The sequence below is a fragment of the Cydia pomonella genome, chromosome 2 (assembly GCF_033807575.1).
Source record: "Cydia pomonella isolate Wapato2018A chromosome 2, ilCydPomo1, whole genome shotgun sequence".
Lineage (NCBI taxonomy): Eukaryota > Metazoa > Arthropoda > Insecta > Lepidoptera > Tortricidae > Cydia > Cydia pomonella.
Genome location: NC_084704.1, coordinates 8,956,804 through 8,977,153, shown reverse-complemented (window position 1 = coordinate 8,977,153; position 20,350 = coordinate 8,956,804). Strand labels below are relative to the sequence as shown.

The 20,350-nt window shown below is 38.3% G+C and overlaps 2 protein-coding genes across 2 annotated transcripts in view; one reads left to right on the top strand and one right to left on the bottom strand.

Moving 5' to 3' along the window:
- LOC133533192 (putative hydroxypyruvate isomerase) overlaps positions 1-20,350 on the top strand; it is a 114,169-nt gene that overhangs the window by 23,623 nt on the left and 70,196 nt on the right. The window lies entirely within an intron of this gene.
- LOC133533261 (pseudouridine-5'-phosphatase-like) lies at positions 21-3,671 on the bottom strand. The gene is made up of 4 exons (XM_061872221.1): positions 3,510-3,671; positions 3,197-3,415; positions 1,362-1,594; positions 21-1,270 (listed from the first exon to the last, which is right to left on the bottom strand). The coding sequence occupies exons 1-4, from the start codon at positions 3,562-3,564 to the stop codon at positions 1,094-1,096; spliced, it is 684 nt and encodes a 227-aa protein (XP_061728205.1). The 5' UTR covers positions 3,565-3,671; the 3' UTR covers positions 21-1,093.

Below are 20,350 nucleotides of genomic sequence, written 5' to 3'. Positions count from 1 at the left end.
TTGAAATGAAACTAGGCATGCTCACAAAATCTAAATTGCAGTTTATTGCGATAAAACTACTTCAATACATCTAATAAAATAAAATAATAATGTGTGTCATTAAAAATGTAAAGCCTAAAAAACGTCATGAAGTGTTCTTAAAATTACAGCATTGCTCAGGTAATTCAGAAATGAATACAAAGAGATAACTAATAACATAACACATTTCCAGTTCTATATTATGATATGACAGTTACTAATAAGTACTATGTGTTTGTATTAAGTACTAATATTGTTTGACTAGATGAGTTAACATGATTTCTTAATAAGTATTCTGGATATTGACAGTAATAGAATAATTGGTTCAGTAACAATGATGCCAATCTTAAGGGGTCATCCATTAATTACATTACACGTTTAGGGGGTGGGAGGGGTTTAAGAAAATGTGACTTGTTGTGACAAGGGGGAGGGGGGAGTCACAAACTTTGTTATTTAATTTTTTTATTCACTGTACAGTTAAATAACAAGTTTTGGAACGATAATAGTTTTATGCCATTAATATTCTTGCCTAATCGGTTTTGTGTTATGATTACCTACTAATATTTCTTTTGTCAAAAATATTATGATAAAATATCATCTTCAGTCAGTCCCTCAATGCTGAGGATCGTGACATCATGTCCTTCTGTTGAAGACGAGATGTCTCCATAGGCTTCTATTCCTCGCCAAGCGCATGGCCTCGTGCAGTTTTAATTGCATAGGTGCAGTGATTTGAGCACATCATCTAGTAGGGGGAGGTGCCTTCAACTTTGCCCGACTAATTTGATAAAAAAATATCAATAGTACCTAATTCGCTTTGCCGATTATGTTGAAAAAAATTGCCAAAAATGTGACGTCACACCAGGGGGGAGGGGTTTGCCAAATGTGACCAAGTGTGACAAGGAGAGGGAGGGGTCAAAAAACCTAGAAATTCGTGTGATGTAATTAATGGATGACCCCTTAATGTTGTGCTATACATTTATAAATAAAATCTATTAGTTTTAACAACCATCTATCAATACAAGTTAGAACATATAAGCAACAAAAATATATCAACTATCTCACCTTTTTAAAGCTTTCAATCAAAAGCTGGTAGACCAAATAGCTCTGGCTTAAATTCTTCTAATGAATTCAAGACTAAAGTGGCAGTATTTAGTAAGGCGGGATCTATGCGAGGGTCCGGTACTGCTACTACTTGCATATTTGCTGCATTTGCTGCCTTTACTCCATTAACTGCATCTTCAAATACAAGACACTGGAAACAATAACCTTTATAAGTATACTCTAGCTTTGGTTTTTTAAAGTAATTTCTATGTTTTGAGAAGAAATAAAATTAATTAACTTACATCTTCAGGTTTAGGTTTATCAGGAAACCTGGAGGCACATACTAAGAAAATGGCTGGGTCTGGCTTGCCCTTGGTAACTTCAGGGTCCGTTGAGCCCATGGTGAGGTGGTGAAACAGACCCACAAACTCTTGAAAGTTCCTCATTTTCATATCCACACTATCTTGAGCAGAGCTAGTAGCCAGTGCTATTGGAACACCCTTGGAGTGTAAATGCTCTACCAATCTCTGTGCACCTAAAATAATTTTAAGTAAAATTACAAGTTATAGTGTATCAAATGGGGAAGCAAAACAGAGTGATTTACTTATATATAAATATTGATACATAATTCTTTGTGCTATTTAAATCAGTACTTGTTTATAATATTTAAATATTTTTTAATTTATCAATTATGTTTAAGATCACATACAATGAATAAGTAAAAAAATGATTACATCACTGCTAATTATCAAGTTTTATTGCTAATTATCAGGTTTCATTAATTCAGAAACAAACAGTAGGTTATTATGAAGTAATATGTTTATATTAAGGTGAGATGGGGTAAGACAAACACTAGGGCAAGAATAACACTTTATGTAATTGTTATAGTGTTTGTCTTTTTCCTTAAAAAATAAACTATGTTATTCTTACCCCATCTCACTTTACTATGTTATTATCAAGTCCAAATTATACAACAGCATTTTTTTTCCTAATACCTATTGTAGGGTAGAGACTGTATCCTATGACCAGAGATTGGCGGGGGTGAGCTGTTTTCAGTTTTTGCATAACATGAACATACCTTATCAATCTTATCATTTAATGGTAATTGTCCCATTTGGGCCATGTGTCATTAATAATTATAAACTAATTAAATTATTTTATTTCGGTGGCCTTTCTGCTATGAGTACGAGCTTTAAGTCGCGTCACAATCAAGCCTACGGAATGTGATTAATCTATTTTGCACAGCTTTCTGCTTAAGTGAGAAAACTTTCATCTACTATTAAAGCAAGCTTCCTTAGATACTATAAATATATTGTATATCCATGATACTAAAAAGGTAAGTCAAATGATATATCAAACCTATTTAGATAGGCAATAAATACGTTTAAGGATGCCAAATGAAATATCATGACAACATTATTATCCTATCATTCTGTTGTGTCAATTGGAAGTGTTTAAGCGGATATTAAATAAATGGGCAATAATTTGAAAAAGATTATTGCGATTTTGCATATGCCAAAATTTAAAGAAAAAGCCGTCCTCAAGTGGATTGAACCCGATCTGCCATTTGACGGCAGTCAAACCATATTTGGACAAAATGTAAAACCAACAAAGCAACAGACGTGGACAGCATTTGATTTGAATGTACAGTTTCACTCCACTCACATCAATGGATGTAGAAAGATCTTATTCTATATACACATGGAAATTAAACTCAAGGCGAAACAAATAAAAAATTTAAAATATAGAAAAACTTATAGATATTTATTACAATAGTACAGAAAATTTAATTTACAATAAATAAAAAAAGCTTAGCACTAGTTTTGTAATGAATTTAAATTTTAGTTTAATCATTTCAGTCTTGTCTTCTTTTAATATTTATATATGGATACTCCATATCCATATTAACATCTACAAGACACAGCTACATGACATTAATGACGTAAAAACAGCTCACCCCTACCGATCTCTACCTATGACAGTGGGTGCTAATGGGTGGAAGCCATCATAAACTCCAAATGTTATGAACAAATAAATATGTTATAAATCTCTTAAATACTATTTGAATACCTAACAATTAGAAGTGCATGTAAAATAATGCATGCTAACACATATTTGATTTTCTATTAAATTTTACCTGGCATGAGCTGGACTTTGGGGAACAGTACCTCATATTCCTTTTGACATAATTTCATGAACTCTTGTACAGTAAGTGGTAGCCCTAGAGTTGTAATTATTTTCTCCGCACATTCGTGGCCTTGGAAGCCCAGCAGGCTTGACTTCAGTTCCCACGTGAATTCTTTGCCAAATTTAGCGCAAACAGTGGTAAACGCTTGCGTGTACAAAATTTCAGAATCTAAAGCAGAAAAGTGTAAATTTATTTACATCTCAAAGATTAAGAGAGGTTTATTGATCATTGAAATATTTAGGATTTTATATTAACCGCTTACCTATTAACAGACCGTCTAAATCAAACAACACATGCGATACTTTCTTGAACGCCATAATTAAGCTACAATGGCACGAGTTCTATAATATAATATTATACTATTGTAATAATTAAGCAGTATATGTATCAGAAATAGATGACATCCCCTGAAATTTCTGAAACTTGCATACCTAGAGAATAAAGTTTGACCTTTTGTTTTGACACTGACAGTGTCACTGTCAAGGGGAGACACTAATACACAGCCAAATAAAGCTCGACCTACCAATGGCTGGCGCGATAATCACTCCAATAAAGTCAATAAATCACGATAATGAAAATTGGGTTGAGCGTTATCGTGCCATACAAGCTCGGTCACTGCTATCTTGCTGCTAAGATTGACAGGTAAATAATATCTCTGTCCTCAGCAGACACTGTCTGACGTCCGGATAGATCTAATATTGTAATAGCCCCTTTACGACACTATAAAAGTACTTACAGACGGACGTACTGGATCGCGACATTGGTAAGGCCCGAAGCCTGTTCGATAGTGTTATATTGTATGTCTAGGTCGATAGTGGTGATTATGCCGTACCATACGTCTGTTAAAGACACAGCCCTAGTGAGTATTATATTGAAAGCGAGAAAGAAATAAATTGACCAAAGTCGCGGTGCGGTACGCTCGTCTGTTAGCATTATATGTCCGAGTTATAAATTACAGTACCTATAACTTTTTAAACTAATTGTTTTGTTTTTATATTGTAACCCAAATACTAAGTCTATTTTTAAGTCATAATATTCATTTAGTCATATCAAGATAAGTTGGTAGCAGTTTTGACAGCCCCGACAGTGCAAGTGTTATTTTAAACGTCCAACTTCTATGAAATTATGACGTTTACTTAACACTTACACAGGCTGGGCTATCAAAATCGCTGCCAACTTATCTTGGTCTGACTCTACCGGTATTTACAATATTTATTTGTCATAACTATTCGAAACTTCTTCAACTCTCAAAATGTATAAAATCTGACGCGTGCTACAGCAGCGCTCCGACTAGGTTTCAAACAAACTAACTAACATTATTGTCTAAAACTTTTTGTTTTAACGTTTGCATATAGCCTGAACGTTCTGAAAGAAGATCGAAGTGCAAGTATATCGAACGTTCTCGGAAGTTCATCTGGAGAAATATCGTTACGTGACCCCGATATTCGAGCTGTCACCCTAGTTTCGTAACTGTGAAAAATGTGTTAACTGTGGACAATAATTGGGCGCTTTAATACTTTATCTCGCGTCCACGGTCACGACACGATTTTATCGTCACGACACAGCAGGGGGGCAAAATGTATGAGATTGTATGCACTTTTATACCGCCGCCGCTTTTATACTACCGTTGACGATATCGTCCACGATTTACCTTTTCCGTCCACAACACAGTTTTCCCACGTCGAGTGCAAATTGCCATGGCAATTATGGCTTTTAGTTCGTCCAATAACCACGCGCTTTGCACATAACCAATATCTGTAGGGGAGACTTGATCCCAGGGGAGACCGATTATAAAGTTACTTTAAATCAAAATCAGAACATTATAGCCATTGGTTCCATTTAATACAGTTATTTTACATTTATTGGCAAATTATGGTTATATAATTTAGATGACCGAGTCTCCACTAGGGTCATGTCTCCCCAGTCTCCCCTATCAGTCGGAGGCCGGGTAAGCGCCTTCTTAAAATCAAGAATATTACAGTAATAAGCTTGGAGGATTTCACAACTGGAGACGCCTGGTCTGTAATTTTCTGTATACTTACCATAGAGGTACAATAAGTATAGAGATGAAATGGTAGAGCCGGCAGATGACCGAATTTGGCGCGTTACTTATGTTCTTTCCCGATTTTTGCGGCGGAGGGGTACGTGAAATGTACAAATAGCCATGTCAGATAAACGTCAGTACATACAATAAAAATAATCATTGGCCGATAGGCCGATGTGTATGTATGTATGTTGGTTTTCAGGGATAATTATCACGTGAACCGATTTCAATATTTTTTGCTTTATTTGAAAGGAAGTGTCTTTAGTGTAATGTCATAGGAATTTCAACTATAATAAACACCCGCAAATGGGATTAAATTGCAAATTAAATGCAAATTAAATTATAAAATGTTTTTTATTATTTAAATAAAAAGTTATCAAGATAGAGGTCTGATTTTATTTTTCCTGTAATCTTTATGATAATCTAAATATATAAAAGAAGAAACTGACTGACTAACTGACCGACATATCAACGCACAGCCTAAACCGCTGGTTCTAGAGATTCCAAATTTGGCACGTAAGTTATTTAGAAGGTGCACTAAGAAAGGTTTTTACAAAAATCACCCCCTAAGGGGGTGAAATGGGGGTCCAAAATTTGTATGGGGAAACAAGATTAGTTAAGACTATTTTATTCGAAACTTTACAAGAGTAGGTATTCCTAACGATAAATGAGTAAACATGTGTTTCAGGTTTTTTGAGAATTCAGCTCCTAAAAGGGGGAAATATGGTGACTAAGTCTAAAAATCAACATGGGTTTTATTTCTATGATTTATCGGGTCGCTGATTACGAAAATAACAACTATTTATAAATCTAACGATGTGGACGTAAAATACAAATCCCCTGTTAGGGTGCGATGGGGTTGAAATTACTAAATATCAATATGGGTGTCGTTTTTATGGTTTTTGGGACGTTATACACGAAAATGGCATTGAATGATTTTAAAATGTAATATTGTGGACATGAAAAATGTTGAAAGTATTTTTGCCAAATTGCAATTCAATCGGTCCAGTAGTGTTGGAGCAAATCGGTTGTAACAGATGGATTGACAGACAGCCACACGTGATCCTATAAGGGTTCTATTTTAGCTTTTAAGGTATGGAACGAGACCCGCGTTATCCTAATAGATATTAGTACCCACGGTAAGTTTTATGTGGCGTGCTTCCGTGTAAGTTCAACTCAAAGTTTAGTTCTATTGCTACCACCTTCAAAGTGACTTCAAACATGGAAAAAAATGTTGTTCATAAGGAAGTACTTAACAAGTACAAAGTTGTTGAACACTTCATGCATTTTTAGGGTTCCGTAGCCAAATGGCAAAAAACGGAACCCTTATAGATTCGTCATGTCCGTCTGTCTGTCCGATTCTGTCACAGCCACTTTTTTCCGAAACTATAAAAGCTATACTGTTCAAACTTGGTAAGTAGATGTATTCTATGAACCGCATTATGATGTTTACACAAAAATAGAAAAAAAAAACAATAAATTTTGGGGGTTCCCCATACTTAGAACTGAAACTCAAAAAATCTTTTTTCATCAAACCCATACGTGTGGGGTATCTATGGATAGGTCTTTAAAAATGATTTTAAGGTTTCTAATATCATTTTTTTCTAAACTGAATAGTTTGCGCGAGAGACACTTCCAAAGTGGTAAAAAGTGTGTCCCCCCCCCCCTCCCCGTAACTTCAAAAATAACAGAATGAAAAATCTAAAAAAAATATATGATATACATTGCCATGCAAACTTCCACCGAAAATTGGTTCGAACGAGATCTAGTAAGTAGTTTTTTTTTAATACGTCATAAAAATTAAAAAAAATATTTTTTTCATCAAACCCATACGTGTGGGGTATCTAAGGATAGGTCTTCAAAAATGATATTTAGGTTTCTAATATCATTTTTTTCTAAACTGAATAGTTTGCGCGAGAGACACTTCCAAAGTGAAAAAAAGTGTGTCCCCCCCCCCCCCCCTGTAACTTCTAAAATAACGGAATGAAAAATCTAAAAAAAATATATGATATACATTACCATGCAAACTTCCAACGAAAATTGGTTTGAACCAGATCTAGTAAGTAGTTTTTTTAATACGTCATAAATGGTACGGAACCCTTCATGGGCGAGTCCGACTCGCACTTGGCCGCTTTTTTTTCAGAACATGATTCTACATGCGTTCATACAAACATACGGGTCAAATTGAGAACCTTTTTTTTGCTCAGTACGCGGGCGAAGCCGCGGGCAAAAGCTGAAGTTATTACAATGTAAAAGTTTCATAATTTTTCATTCGTAAATTTCGGAGATAAGTAATGGTATTTTTTTTCACATTTTCCTTCATACTCGTAAGTCAATTTTTTTCACTATAAAAAAAATAAAAAATTGTTTTGTAATGTTCAATATTATTGTTATTAGAGAGAAATCCGTGGATTATATGAAAATAGTTTAATAAGTAAAGTACATGTTTACACAATGAGATCACAAAGAGAAGTAAGAATGACACTTATAAAACATATGAATATACAAAATACAAATATCAAAAACCATGAGAGTGTTCTTATTACAAATAGTAACATAAAGGTTTAACACCCCCCCGTAATATGAACACCCTGTATATATTCATAATGTACATAAGTGTATAAATATAGACATATCAAAGTAAACTGTACACATAATAAAGTATAGCACAAAAAAAAACATCCTGTATATACATCTAACTAACACTAACTATACACACACTTAATACCTACTATGTACACCTAAACCTAACCTAAACCTAAAGCATTTGTACACTTAAAATGTTTTATTTTAGCCAAAGGTTTGGTTAAAATGTCGGCGACCATATCATTGGTAGGAATGAACCTGAGGTGCAGATTATGGTGAGATAGTGCTTCACGGATGAAGTGATGTTTGATGTCGATGTGCTTGGTGCGGGCGTGATAAGTGCTATTATGTGCGAGTTTAAGGGAACTTTGATTGTCGGAATGGATGGTCATGGGATGAGTGATATTGAATACCTCCTGTATGAGCGTTTTTAGGTAAATGGCCTCCTTGCAGGCTTCAGCTAAAGCCATGTACTCAGCTTCTGTTGTTGAAAGGGCGACTGTACGTTGCTTGCGAGCTTCCCAAGAGATTGGCCCTCCACTCACCAGAAAGACATATCCTGTATAGGATCTTCGGTCAATGACACTGTTTCCGAAGTCAGCATCCGAATATCCCACGACATTGTTGTAGCCATTATGAGTGTAAGTTAACCTCATGTCCTTGGTACCTTTGAGGTATCTGAGAACTCTTTTTGCGGCTTTCCAGTGTACCCCCCCCGTAATGTGTATTGAATTGGGATAGGTACGAGACTGTGTGCGCAATATCGGGCCGAGTTCCAATTGCTATATACATTAGCGAGCCGATAAGTTCTCTGTAGGGAACATCTATTTCTTCTTCCTGCGTGGGAAGGGTTAACTTCAGGCCAGGTTCCATTGGTGTAGTGACGGTGATGGCGTCCGTCATGTTATATTTTCCTAAAAGTTTGTCAATGTAGTGTGACTGGTCAAGAGTTACACGACCTTTGCTCTGGGATACCCTCATTCCGAGGCAGTCTTTGACAGGTCCCAGATCCTTGACCGTAAACAATTTCTTAAGGTCGTTTTTGAATTTTGTTTTCAAGCTGTCGCTGTTTGACAGAATGAAGAAGTCGTCCACGAATACTGCTACAACTAGAAAATAGTTGTCTTGTCTTGTGTAGTACATGCAGTGTTCTGTTGATGCTTGTGTAAGCGATAAAGTGGCCATAGCCTGGCACACTTTCTTATTCCACTGACGTGGAGCTTGCTTCAAGCCATAAAGTGACTTCTTTAATAAACATACTGTATTCTTCGCGTCAGTAGAGAAACCTTCAGGCTGTTCCATGTAAATTTCCTCCTCCAAATCTCCGTTCAAGAAAGCAGTTTCTACATCGAGGTGGTCGACTTGACAATTAAGTTCCGCCGCATACAGCCGCCAGGTGTAACAAAGACGTGAAAAAGACGCTTTTTAAAGCTTTTTGCCAATCGTTTTACACCTGCAGCCTGTGGGCTAGCTATACTCAGCGAGCGTACAATGCTCTACGAATACAATATAACAACGTTTTCAGGATGCTGATGGGGCTGCCACGGCACTGTAGTGCGTCGGGAATGTTCGCGGAGGCGCACACGGATGACTTTTTTGCAATTATACGCAACAGATCGGCGTCACTTATGCAGAGACTGTGTGGCAGTACCAATAGCATCCTGAAAACGTTGGCAGGTAAGATAGATGCACCACTGCTCATGCACTGGAATGGACTGCATGTGGAAGCCACAGATGCTGAGAAGTGGTGCATCTAGATTGCCTAGTTATGTTTATTTTTTATATTTATTTTTTTGTACTTGTAGATATGTTATTATTATTTTATATGTCACTAACCTTAATTAATTTTAAGATTTGTTGTAAATACTAACAATTATGGATCTATTGTGGATTCGAAATAAATAAATAATTGAAAATATGCCATTAGTAACCGTACAGACGATAGCCTTGCTACGGGCGAAAAAGTTTCTCCGTAGTCTACACCTGCAACTTGGGTAAACCCTTTGGCTACTAATCGGGCTTTATACTTTACAACTTGTCCACTGGTATCCTTTTTCCGTTTAAAGACCCACTTGCATTTTGTCGTCTTCCGATCCTTGGGTCTGTCAACTAGAATCCAGGTTCCATGTTTTTGGAGAGACTCATACTCAGCTTTCATCGCTTCAAGCCATTCATGCTTCTGTGGATGGTCTGAAACTTCTTTGAATGTCTCAGGTTCCAGATCAGAGGTGATGTTGACTGCGCAAACCTGTATATATCGCTCAGGAGGTCGTCTGTCCCTAGCAGGGTATCTGCGCTCCGGTGCTTCTCCGGGAACGGGAACTGCTTCTGCTGGTTCAGGGTTCTCAAGACATTCCGTTTCAAGTTCGGCGGGTGCAGGTTCAGGATGGTCTGGAACTAAAGATTCAGGCTGAACATCAAGCTGTATATGGTACTGTGGTGTTGGATCAGGATCAGAAATAGGGATTAGGACTTGTTGTGGTGGTTGGGGCGGGGGTTCCAACTCGGGAGTGATGGAATTTCGGGTGGAATCTGCCTGGAGCTTGTCTTCTATGAAGACTACGTCTCTTGCGATAATAATCGCTCGAGGGTTTTGGGGATTGACAAGACGGTAACCTTTGCTTTCCGTCGCGTAGCCTACGAAGATACATTTCTGTGTCTTTGCGTCAAGTTTCGTACGTTTTTCTTTTGTTACGAGGACATGAGCTTCACAGCCAAATACTTTGAGATGTGACAGGTTTACCTTTTTACTAGTCCACATCTCCTCCGGAATACGGTTCTTCAGGGCTTGCGTCGGTACGTGATTTTTAATATAAATCGCCGTGTTTACAGCTTCTCCCCAGTAGGCTTTCGGCAGTTGCGAGTCCTGGAGCATACATCTCGCCTTTTCGATAATCGTGCGATTGGAACGTTCCGAGATCCCGTTCATTTCAGGGTTATACGGAACTGTGGTCTGGTGGACAATCCCGTTCTCCTTCAGGAACGTAGACAGATCATGGTTGACATACTCGCCTCCATTGTCTGATCTCAGGACCTTAATCTTTTTCCCTGTTTGGTTTTCTACTAAATATTTGAACTCTACGAACTTACCGAAGACCTCATCTTTTCTTTTCAAAAGATAGCCGAAAGTTTTCCGACTAAAGTCATCCGTAAACGTCAGTAAGTATAGAGCTCCGCCAAAAGATTGCGTACTCATTGGTCCGCATAGGTCGGAATGAATGAGTTCCAATACGCAATTAGACCTACTAGTAGATTTGTAAAAAGGTTTCTTAGATAGTTTGCCTTGTAGGCACGGAACACATTGTTCATGCAAACCTTTTTGAAAATCAATGCCAACATTCCTATTTTTGAGGATGTTTAACGTTTTGGCATTTATATGAGAAAGGCATCTATGCCATAGCATTGCGGACTCCTTGGTGCCAGTACAGAGTGCGTGAGGAATATTTGAACTGACATCAAGTCTAAACATACCTTTATGTATAGAGCCTGTGGCAATGACAGGTTTTGTCACTTGACAGCCATTCTCCGGAATGATACTCGCGCCTTTCGATGTGAACAAAACATCGTAACCTTTTTCGGTTATTTTGGAAACCGATAAAAGATTTGTTGCTAGGTCTGGGATGAATAAAACGTCACTAATCGTATTTACACTATCGGATATATACATATTTACAGTACCTTTTCCATGGCTTGAAATCGGAGTGTGTGCGTGACATTTGACAGAACGACACCGTGTTGATAAACTGCGCAAATTATATTAAGAATAAGTGTAAAAACCGTGTAATAAGTGAAGAATCTTGCCTGAAGTTATGGCACCAACGGTGCTCCTTAAGAGTCCTTATTCCTACAGACGAGCGTATTTTGTAAAATGCTTCCTTTTTCATTCAAGATTACGACGTAACTATTAGTATTTATTCAAAAACTGATAACGTACTTAAATAATCGTTTCCTAAACTAGGGGCTCCAACAGTTCAAATTTTCATTTTCTCTTTTAAACCTCTTTTTTAATGAGGTTTTTTGGGAGTCTTTTCCAAATTTTGCAGTGAGATGTGGCGTTTCGGTTCTCAATTTTGCTATAAACAAGAATCATTTGGTACATGAATGACTACAATTTGATTCAACATATCTCGTACGAGGGGCTGGTTTGATTAACAATCGAAGATTCATTTGAAAAAACTGATAAAATACCTTCCGAGTTTTCTTCATTTTTTTGGCGAAAACAGGGTTTTATTATATTTTATTTCCGCAAATTGTACGCATATTTTGCTTTAAAAATAATATTATAGCAAACTGTAACTTTATGTTAACCTATAAAAAAAAAATCGTAACTATGGGACCTACATTGCCGTAAATTTATATTTTTTTAAAACACGTATAAATCACGCAGCAGCGACGCCCCGCTCTCAGTCCGCGCGGAGCGCGCTTAGAGGACGGACCTGTGCTCGATTGTCGGGCATTCGTTGCGATCGTAATCAGCTACGGAATTCCGAGAAGTGCTATATACTGCGATTAGAAAATCTTAATAAAAGTTCATTTTTTAGACTCGCTTATTGATGGATTTTCAGTGTTACTTTTTTTTTAATACTAAGTCGGTGGCAAACAAGCATACGGCCCGCATATGTACGCCTGCAACTCCAGAGGAGATACATGCGCGTTGCCGACCCTAACCCCCTCCCACCCCTCGTTGAGCTCTGGCAACCTTACTCACCGGCAGGAACACAACACTATGAGTAAGGTCTAGTGTTATTTGGCTGCGATTTTCTGAAAAACGCATTTTCACTTGAAATTACGTTAGGGTTTGCATTATTATTTTTGACCCGGATGAAGTCCAAGTTCTCATGATGGAGTCAGGAGTTGGTCACCAGAACTCCTAATCTACTAATTATAATCCCATCGTGTTTGGGCTCAAAAGATTTGCCCTGACGAACACCATCGATCTAGATGAGGTCCAGGGTCTCATGATGGAGTCAGGAGTTGGTCACTAGAACTCCTAATCTACTCATTATAATTCCATCGTGTTTGGGCTCAACAGAGTTGCCCTGATGAGCACCTTCAATCTAGATGAGGTCCAGGGTCTCATGATGGAGTCAGGAGCTGGTCACCAGAACTCCTAATCTACTCATCATAACTCCATCGTGTTTGGGTTCAATAGAGTTGCCCTGACGAGCACCATCAATCTAGATGAGGTCCAGGGTCTCATGATGGAGTCAGGAGCTGGTCACCAGAACTCCTAATCTACTCATCATAACTCCATCGTGTTTGGGCTCAATAGATTTGCCCTGATGAACACCATCTATCTAGATGAGGCCCAGGGTCTCATGATGGAGTCAGGAGTTGGTCACCAGAACTCCTAAACTACTCATCATAACCTCATCGTGTTCGGGCTCAATAGATTTGCCCTGACGAGCATCATCAATCTAGATAAAGTCCAGGGTCTCATGATGGAGTCAGAAGTTGGTCACTAGAACTCCTAATCTACTCATTATAATTCCAACGTGTTTGGGCTCAAAAGATTTGCCCTGATGAGCACCATCGATCTAGATGAGGTCCAGGGTCTCATGATGGAGTCAGGAGTTGGTCACCAGAACTCCTACTCTACTCATCATAACTCCATCGTGTTTGGGCTCAATAGAGTTGCCCTGACGAGCACCTTCAATCTAGATGAGGTCCAGGGTCTCATGATGGAGTCAGGAGCTGGTCACCAGAACTCCTAATCTACTCATCATAACTCCATCGTGTTTGGGTTCAATAGAGTTGCCCTGACGAGCACCATCAATCTAGATGAGGTCCAGGGTCTCATGATGGAGTCAGGAGCTGGTTACCAGAACTCCTAATCTACTCATCATAACTCCATCGTGTTTGGGCTCAATAGATTTGCCCTGATGAACACCATCGATCTAGATGAGGCCCAGGGTCTCATGATGGAGTCAGGAGTTGGTCACCAGAACTCCTAATCTACTCATCATAACCTCATCGTGTTCGGGCTCAATAGATTTGCCCTGACGAGCATCATCAATCTAGATAAAGTCCAGGGTCTCATGATGGAGTCAGGAGTTGGTCACTAGAACTCCTAATCTACTCATTATAATTCCAACTTGTTTGGGCTCAAAAGATTTGCCCTGATGAGCACCATCGATCTAGATGAGGTCCAGGGTCTCATGATGGAGTCAGGAGTTGGTCACCAGAACTCCTAATCTACTCATCATAACTCCATCGTGTTTGGGCTCAATAGATTTGCCCTGATGAACAACATCGATCTAGATGAGGTCCAGGGTCTCATGATGGAGTCAGGAGTTGGTCATCAGAACTCCTAAACTACTCATCATAACCTCATCGTGTTTGGGCTTAATAGATTTGCCCTGACGAGCATCATCAATCTAGATAAAGTCCAGGGTCTCATGATGGAGTCAGGAGTTGGTCACTAGAACTCCTAATCTACTCATTATAATTCCAACGTGTTTGGGCTCAAAAGATTTGCCCTGACGAGCACCATCGATCTAGATGAGGTCCAGGGTCTCATGATGGAGTCAGGAGTTGGTCACCAGAACTCCTAATCTACTCATCATAACTCCATCGTGTATGGGCTCAATAGAGTTGCCCTGACGAGCACCATCAATCTAGATCAGGTCCAGGGTCTCATGATGGACTCAGGAGTTGATCACCAGAACTCCTAGTCTATTCATCATAACTCCATCGTGTTTGGGCTCAAAAGATTTGCCCTGACGAGTACCATCGATCTAGATTAAGTCGAGGGTCTCATGATGGACTCAGTAGTTGGTCACCAGAACTCCTAATCTATTCATCATAATGGTAATTTGATGGTGCTCGTCGGAGTAAATCTATTGAGCCCAAACACGATGGAGTTATGATAAATAGATTACGAGTTCTGGTGACCAACTCCTGACTCCATCATGAGACCCTGGACTTCATCTAGATCGATGGTACTCGTCAGGGCAAATCTTTTGAGCCCAAACACGATGGAATTATAATGAGTAGATTAGGAGTTCTAGTGACCAACTCCTGACTCCATCATGAGACCCTGAACATCATCTAGATTGATGGTGCTCGTGAGGGCAAATCTATTGAGCCCAAACACGATGGAGTTATGATGAGTAGATTAGCAATTATGGTGACCAACTCCTGACTCCATCATGAGACCCTGCACTTCATCTAGATCGATGGTACTCGTCAGGGCAAATCTTTTGAGCCCAAACACGATGGAATTATAATGAGTAGATTAGGAGTTCTGGTGACCAACTCCTGACTCCATCATGAGACCCTGGACTTCATTTAGATCGATGGTACTCATCAGGGCAAATCTATTGAGCTCGAATACGATGGAATTATAATGAGTAGATTAGGAGTTCTAGTGACCTACTCCTGACTCCATCATGAGACCCTGGACTTCATCTAGATTGATGGTGCTCATCAGGGTAAATTTATTGAGCCCAAACTCGATGGAGTTATGATGAGTAGATTAGGAGTTCTGGGGAGTTCTGGTGACCAACTCCTGACTCCGTCATGAGACCCTGGACCTCATCTAGATCGATGGTGTTCGTCAGGGCAAATCTTTTGAGCCCAAGCACGATGGAATTATAATGAGTAGATTAGGAGTTCTGGTGACCAACTCCTGACTCCATCATAAGAACCTGGATGGACTTCATTCGGGTCAAAAATAATAATACAAACCCTAACGTGATTTCAAATAACACTGAAACTCTATAGCACTAATGTGCGCAAACGACTGGCATCTTGACTACGCAGCATGGGTGCGTAGCCACCATGCCAATCGATACGACAACGAAACACTATCTGTCTCTCTCTCGTACTAATATGCACAAACGATTGGCATCTTGGCTGGGCAGCATGGGTGCGTAGCCAACATGCCAAACGTTTACGATACGACAAGGAAACACTATCTGTCTCTCTATCGCACTAATATGCGCGATCGATTGGCTTCTTGGCTAGGTATCATGGGTGCGTAGCCAACATGCCAATCGTTTACGATACGACAACGAAACACTACTCTCTCTCTATCGCACTAATATACGCAAACGATTGGTATTTTGGCTAGGCACTAAGCAAGTGTGTGGCCAACATGCCAATCGTTTACGATACGACAACGAAACACTATCTGTCTCTCTATCGCACTAATATACTTTATTTATACCTGCAGTCATTTAGTAACTTCTTCATTTTCCATTGGTGTGAAAGAGACAGAATAAAGAGCAAGGGTTATAGTACACTCTGTAGTCTGTACACTTAGTAGTAGTGTACATAAAAAAAAAACTACTGTGCATATACAATAAAATAAAGAGTGCCCATATGATATCATATGACACTAAAATTAATGTTGCTTGAAATTATATTGAAAACTATCAAGATTATTCTAGTCTGCATTGAAACGCGCGTCGCGTTGCCGGCGCTCGCGTACCGAGCGCCAACGCCATCTATCGAGCGTTATTTCGTGAAATCGGAGAACGCTCCAAGGATTAAGGGCTCTTAAGTTGAAGATCACAGAAACACTCGGGTGAGCTGTATTGTTCTAAAAAAACACATTAATTGACTTATGGGCATCACTGTAAACACACGCACACATAGAACATTCAAAATTAACAGCAAATACTCGGAAATAATCGGAAATAACTTCAAATTAAAAGAACGGTATTTAGAATAAACCAGTTGATTTTAGACTGGCACTGCTGACGCTAGTGACAACTTTGACAGTGACAGTTGAAGGAAAGCATACGTTCAGAAATCGCTCACGTTTACAAAGCTAGTTACAAAGAACTAGTCAACCATCTTCCGAAAGAGGACGCTACTAGCGGCAACAACGCACGCTTGAATATTTTATTTTATAAACACATATCTTGACAACGAAAACAAAAATGAATTGTCATGCGTGCCCTAATTTAATCGAAAGCCGATTAGAAATACTAGAATGTGTAGCCTGCGCACACACTTATCACTTTAGATGCCTTGGGATGACACTAGAATATTACACCGAGAATCTGCAAGACCTAAATAGGATATGGCTATGTCCATGTTGCATTAACGTAACAACTCGTAGAAAGAACGACAGCACGCCAGTTAGAAGAATATTCGAGACGTCTTATTTAAACGAATCAGGCATGTCAGTTGACGAAAATCACGGTGAACCGCGATCTCGCTTGACGGTAGATGAGTCCAACCGAAGCTCTTTAGGCGACACCTTTAAATATCAACAGCCCCCAGAAGGACAGTCGAGTGTGACCATAGAACAAATTAGTACTTTGTTAGACGCAAAACTAAAACACAACAACACTATTGTAGTAAACGATTTAAGGAAATTAATACAATCTGAAATCGATTTAGCCATCCAGAAGGTTCAAGTCGAGTTCGCACAAAAAAACACTACTTTAACAATAGAACAAGAAAGAATAGCACAAGAACTACACACAACTATAAAAAAAATTGAGGATCTAAAGCTTCAACACCAGACACTAACATCTGAAATACGTGAACTGAGAGCTCGCTTAGACGGGAAAACAACGACTACTGATGATAACAGCCAGAAAAGATTCGTACTGTATGGATTAGATGAATACTATGGTGAATCCGAAAATGACCTATATCCCCGTATTAATCACGTATTTAATGATATCCTACACATTCAAATAAACGGTTTCATTGAAACCGTAAAGAGACTAGGGAAAAAGGGAAACCGTCGTCCCATCCTAATTCAACTCCTAAGCTCTAGGATGCAAAAATATGTTCTTGACAACGCGCGTCACTTTAGAGGCACTGGACTCGCAGTCTCTGAAGTTCTTGATGGTGAAGGACTAAAAACCCGTCAACAACTTGGGGAGCGTCTTCGTGAAGAGCGCAAAAAGGGAAACCACGCAGTTATAAGAAACAGCACCCTTTTCATCAATGGAAAGAAATATATTCCGACCTTAGCGATCCAAACATCAGTGCAACAGCCCACCGAAGTACAACAACTACCCCATCAGAGGACCGAATCCACACATAATTTGGACAGTCAGTTTACACAAAGTATAGACAATATACATCTAAACCAGAATCATACAAACAACACCGCGGTAATACCGGAAACGGCACATGCTGATGTTGGTACGCAATCGCAGTTTTTTCGACTCTCCTAAAAAACTCACATTGTTTCATCAAAACATTGCAGGTATATTGAACAAACAAGATACACTAGATGTAATTTTACAAGATTTTGAGGAAAAATGTCGCCCTATCCACATAATATGTCTTTGTGAAACCTTTATTAAGTTAGGCGATGAAACAAACTTAGTACTTGAACACTACAAACCTTTGTGCTTCTACTCTAGACGTTTGGAAAAAAGGGGAGGGGTGTGTATACTTGCTAAAAGAGATTTGGATTTTGAATATACTAAACTATCATGGATTGAAAAGCTTTGTCAGGAAAAGATATTCGAATGCTGCGGTATTGACATTCCCTGTTATAATATTACTATTGTATGCATTTACAGAATACCAACAGGGGACGTGGACAGTTTTTTTCAAAAGCTTGATAGACTTCTTAATATTTTGACCAAAAATTCTACAAATAATAGACGAATACTAATATGTGGCGATTTTAATATCGATAGGTTTAAGTCTAGTCTTGATTCTGCCAAACATCTCGAAACCACATTACTAAGCTATAACTTTAAGCTCCAAATTAACGAACCTACACGTATAACTGAACTATCGTGTACTTGCATAGACAATATAGCCATAAACTTTAATATTGAAGACACTCCTAAAGTTCATCACTTAAATTTATCAGATCATTCTGCACAAATAGTTGAAATCCCAGCCAACATAAAATTAATTCCAAATTCTTGGTATATTCAGAGACGGGACTATTCCAAAACAAACTGCAACAAATTCCGAGAATGTCTCAATAGCTTATCATTTGCTGAAGTATTAAATTGTAACGATTGCAAACTAGCCTTTAATCTTTTTCACAATGATATACTCTTATATTTCAAGCTTTGTTTTCCTTTAATTTCGGTTCGGGTGAGATCAAATAAAAGGTTGAACTGGGTGTCCAGAGGAATAAAAATTGCTTCTAAAACTAAAAGGGACTTATTTATGCAATTCATTAACACAAAAAATAAAAACGACAAAAAGAAACTTAAGAGTCATTACAAAACCTACTCTAGAATTTTTAAGAAGTGCATAAGGCAAGCACAAAAAAAACAAAACACAAACTTAGTCTCCAGTGCCAGGAATGTAGCCCAAGCAACTTGGAACATTATAAACGCCAAACTAGGTAAAAATAAACCCAACCAAACGCTAGGTGACATAAATTTTAAAGGAGAAACGCTTAGTAGTCCACAAGATATTACGAACGCTTTTAACAAACAATTTCTAAACATTGAGGAAAATGAATCTAATAAACAGGATAATTTTAAAAAAGACAACATCAAATACAATAGCTCTACCATCTACTTAAAACCAACAGACCAATTTGAAATAACAAAGGTCATAAAATCGTTACGTAACTCGAAATCATGTGGTTATGACGAGCTTATAACGTCTATAATCAAAGAAAATGCGGAGGTGTTGGCTTTACCACTCAGCCACATCATTAATCTTTCAATGATGCAGGGTACGTTTCCAGAAAAATTAAAGATTAGTATAATTAAACCGGTCTTTAAAAAAGGCGATAAACATGTTTCAGATAACTACAGACCTATTGCATTAATTCCCATAATATCTAAAGTATTTGAACGGGTGATGTATTCTCGAATGTTGAATTTCTTTGATAAGTTTGATGTCCTGTCTGATCGTCAATTTGGCTTTAGAAAAAACAGGTCTACAACTTCGGCTATAATTGAGTTGCTAGAAGATATTGCTGAGAGCAGAGAAAAAAGGTTGCCCGTGACAGCAATATTCATGGACATGTCAAAAGCGTTTGACTATGTCCAACACAATATTCTATTAAACAAATTGCATAAATATGGCATACGTGGGATCTGTGCTGACTGGATAGAATCGTATTTAGTGAACAGGCAACAGTTGACCGAAACTACAAAATGTTGTCCTGAGACTCAAACTGTTGAAAAGTTTCAATCTGACATTGAAATTGTAAAACAGGGTGTTCCACAAGGCAGTATACTTGGGCCGCTATTATTTCTTGTATATATAAATGATCTACCTAATATTACTAAGCACAAAGTAACTCTGTTTGCTGATGATTGTTCCGTTGTTGTTTGCTGCAAAGACCCTGCTACCTACGAATTTGAAGTAAATACTGTTTTCCATGATATCAATGTTTGGCTAAATAATAATAAGTTAAGAGTTAATTTAAATAAAACAAATTATATGGAGTTTCATGCTCCTCAGGGTAACCCCACAAATATTGAGATTATGTATAAAGATGTAAAGATACATAGCGTAACATCTTTGCGATTTTTAGGCGTTATGATAGATTGTCACAATAGTTGGGAAGTCCA

What these genes read in the sequence shown, in the direction of transcription:
- LOC133533261 (XM_061872221.1), bottom strand. Translation starts at nt 3,564, where the DNA reads ATGGCGTTCAAGAAAGTATCGCATGTGTTGTTTGATTTAGACGGTCTG. An exon ending in TTTAGACGGTCTGTTAATAG is followed by an intron (nt 3,416 to 3,509) that starts GTAAGCGGTTAA and finishes TTTCTGCTTTAG; the next exon opens with ATTCTGAAATTTTGTACACG. An exon ending in CAAAGTCCAGCTCATGCCAG is followed by an intron (nt 1,595 to 3,196) that starts GTAAAATTTAAT and finishes AAATTATTTTAG; the next exon opens with GTGCACAGAGATTGGTAGAG.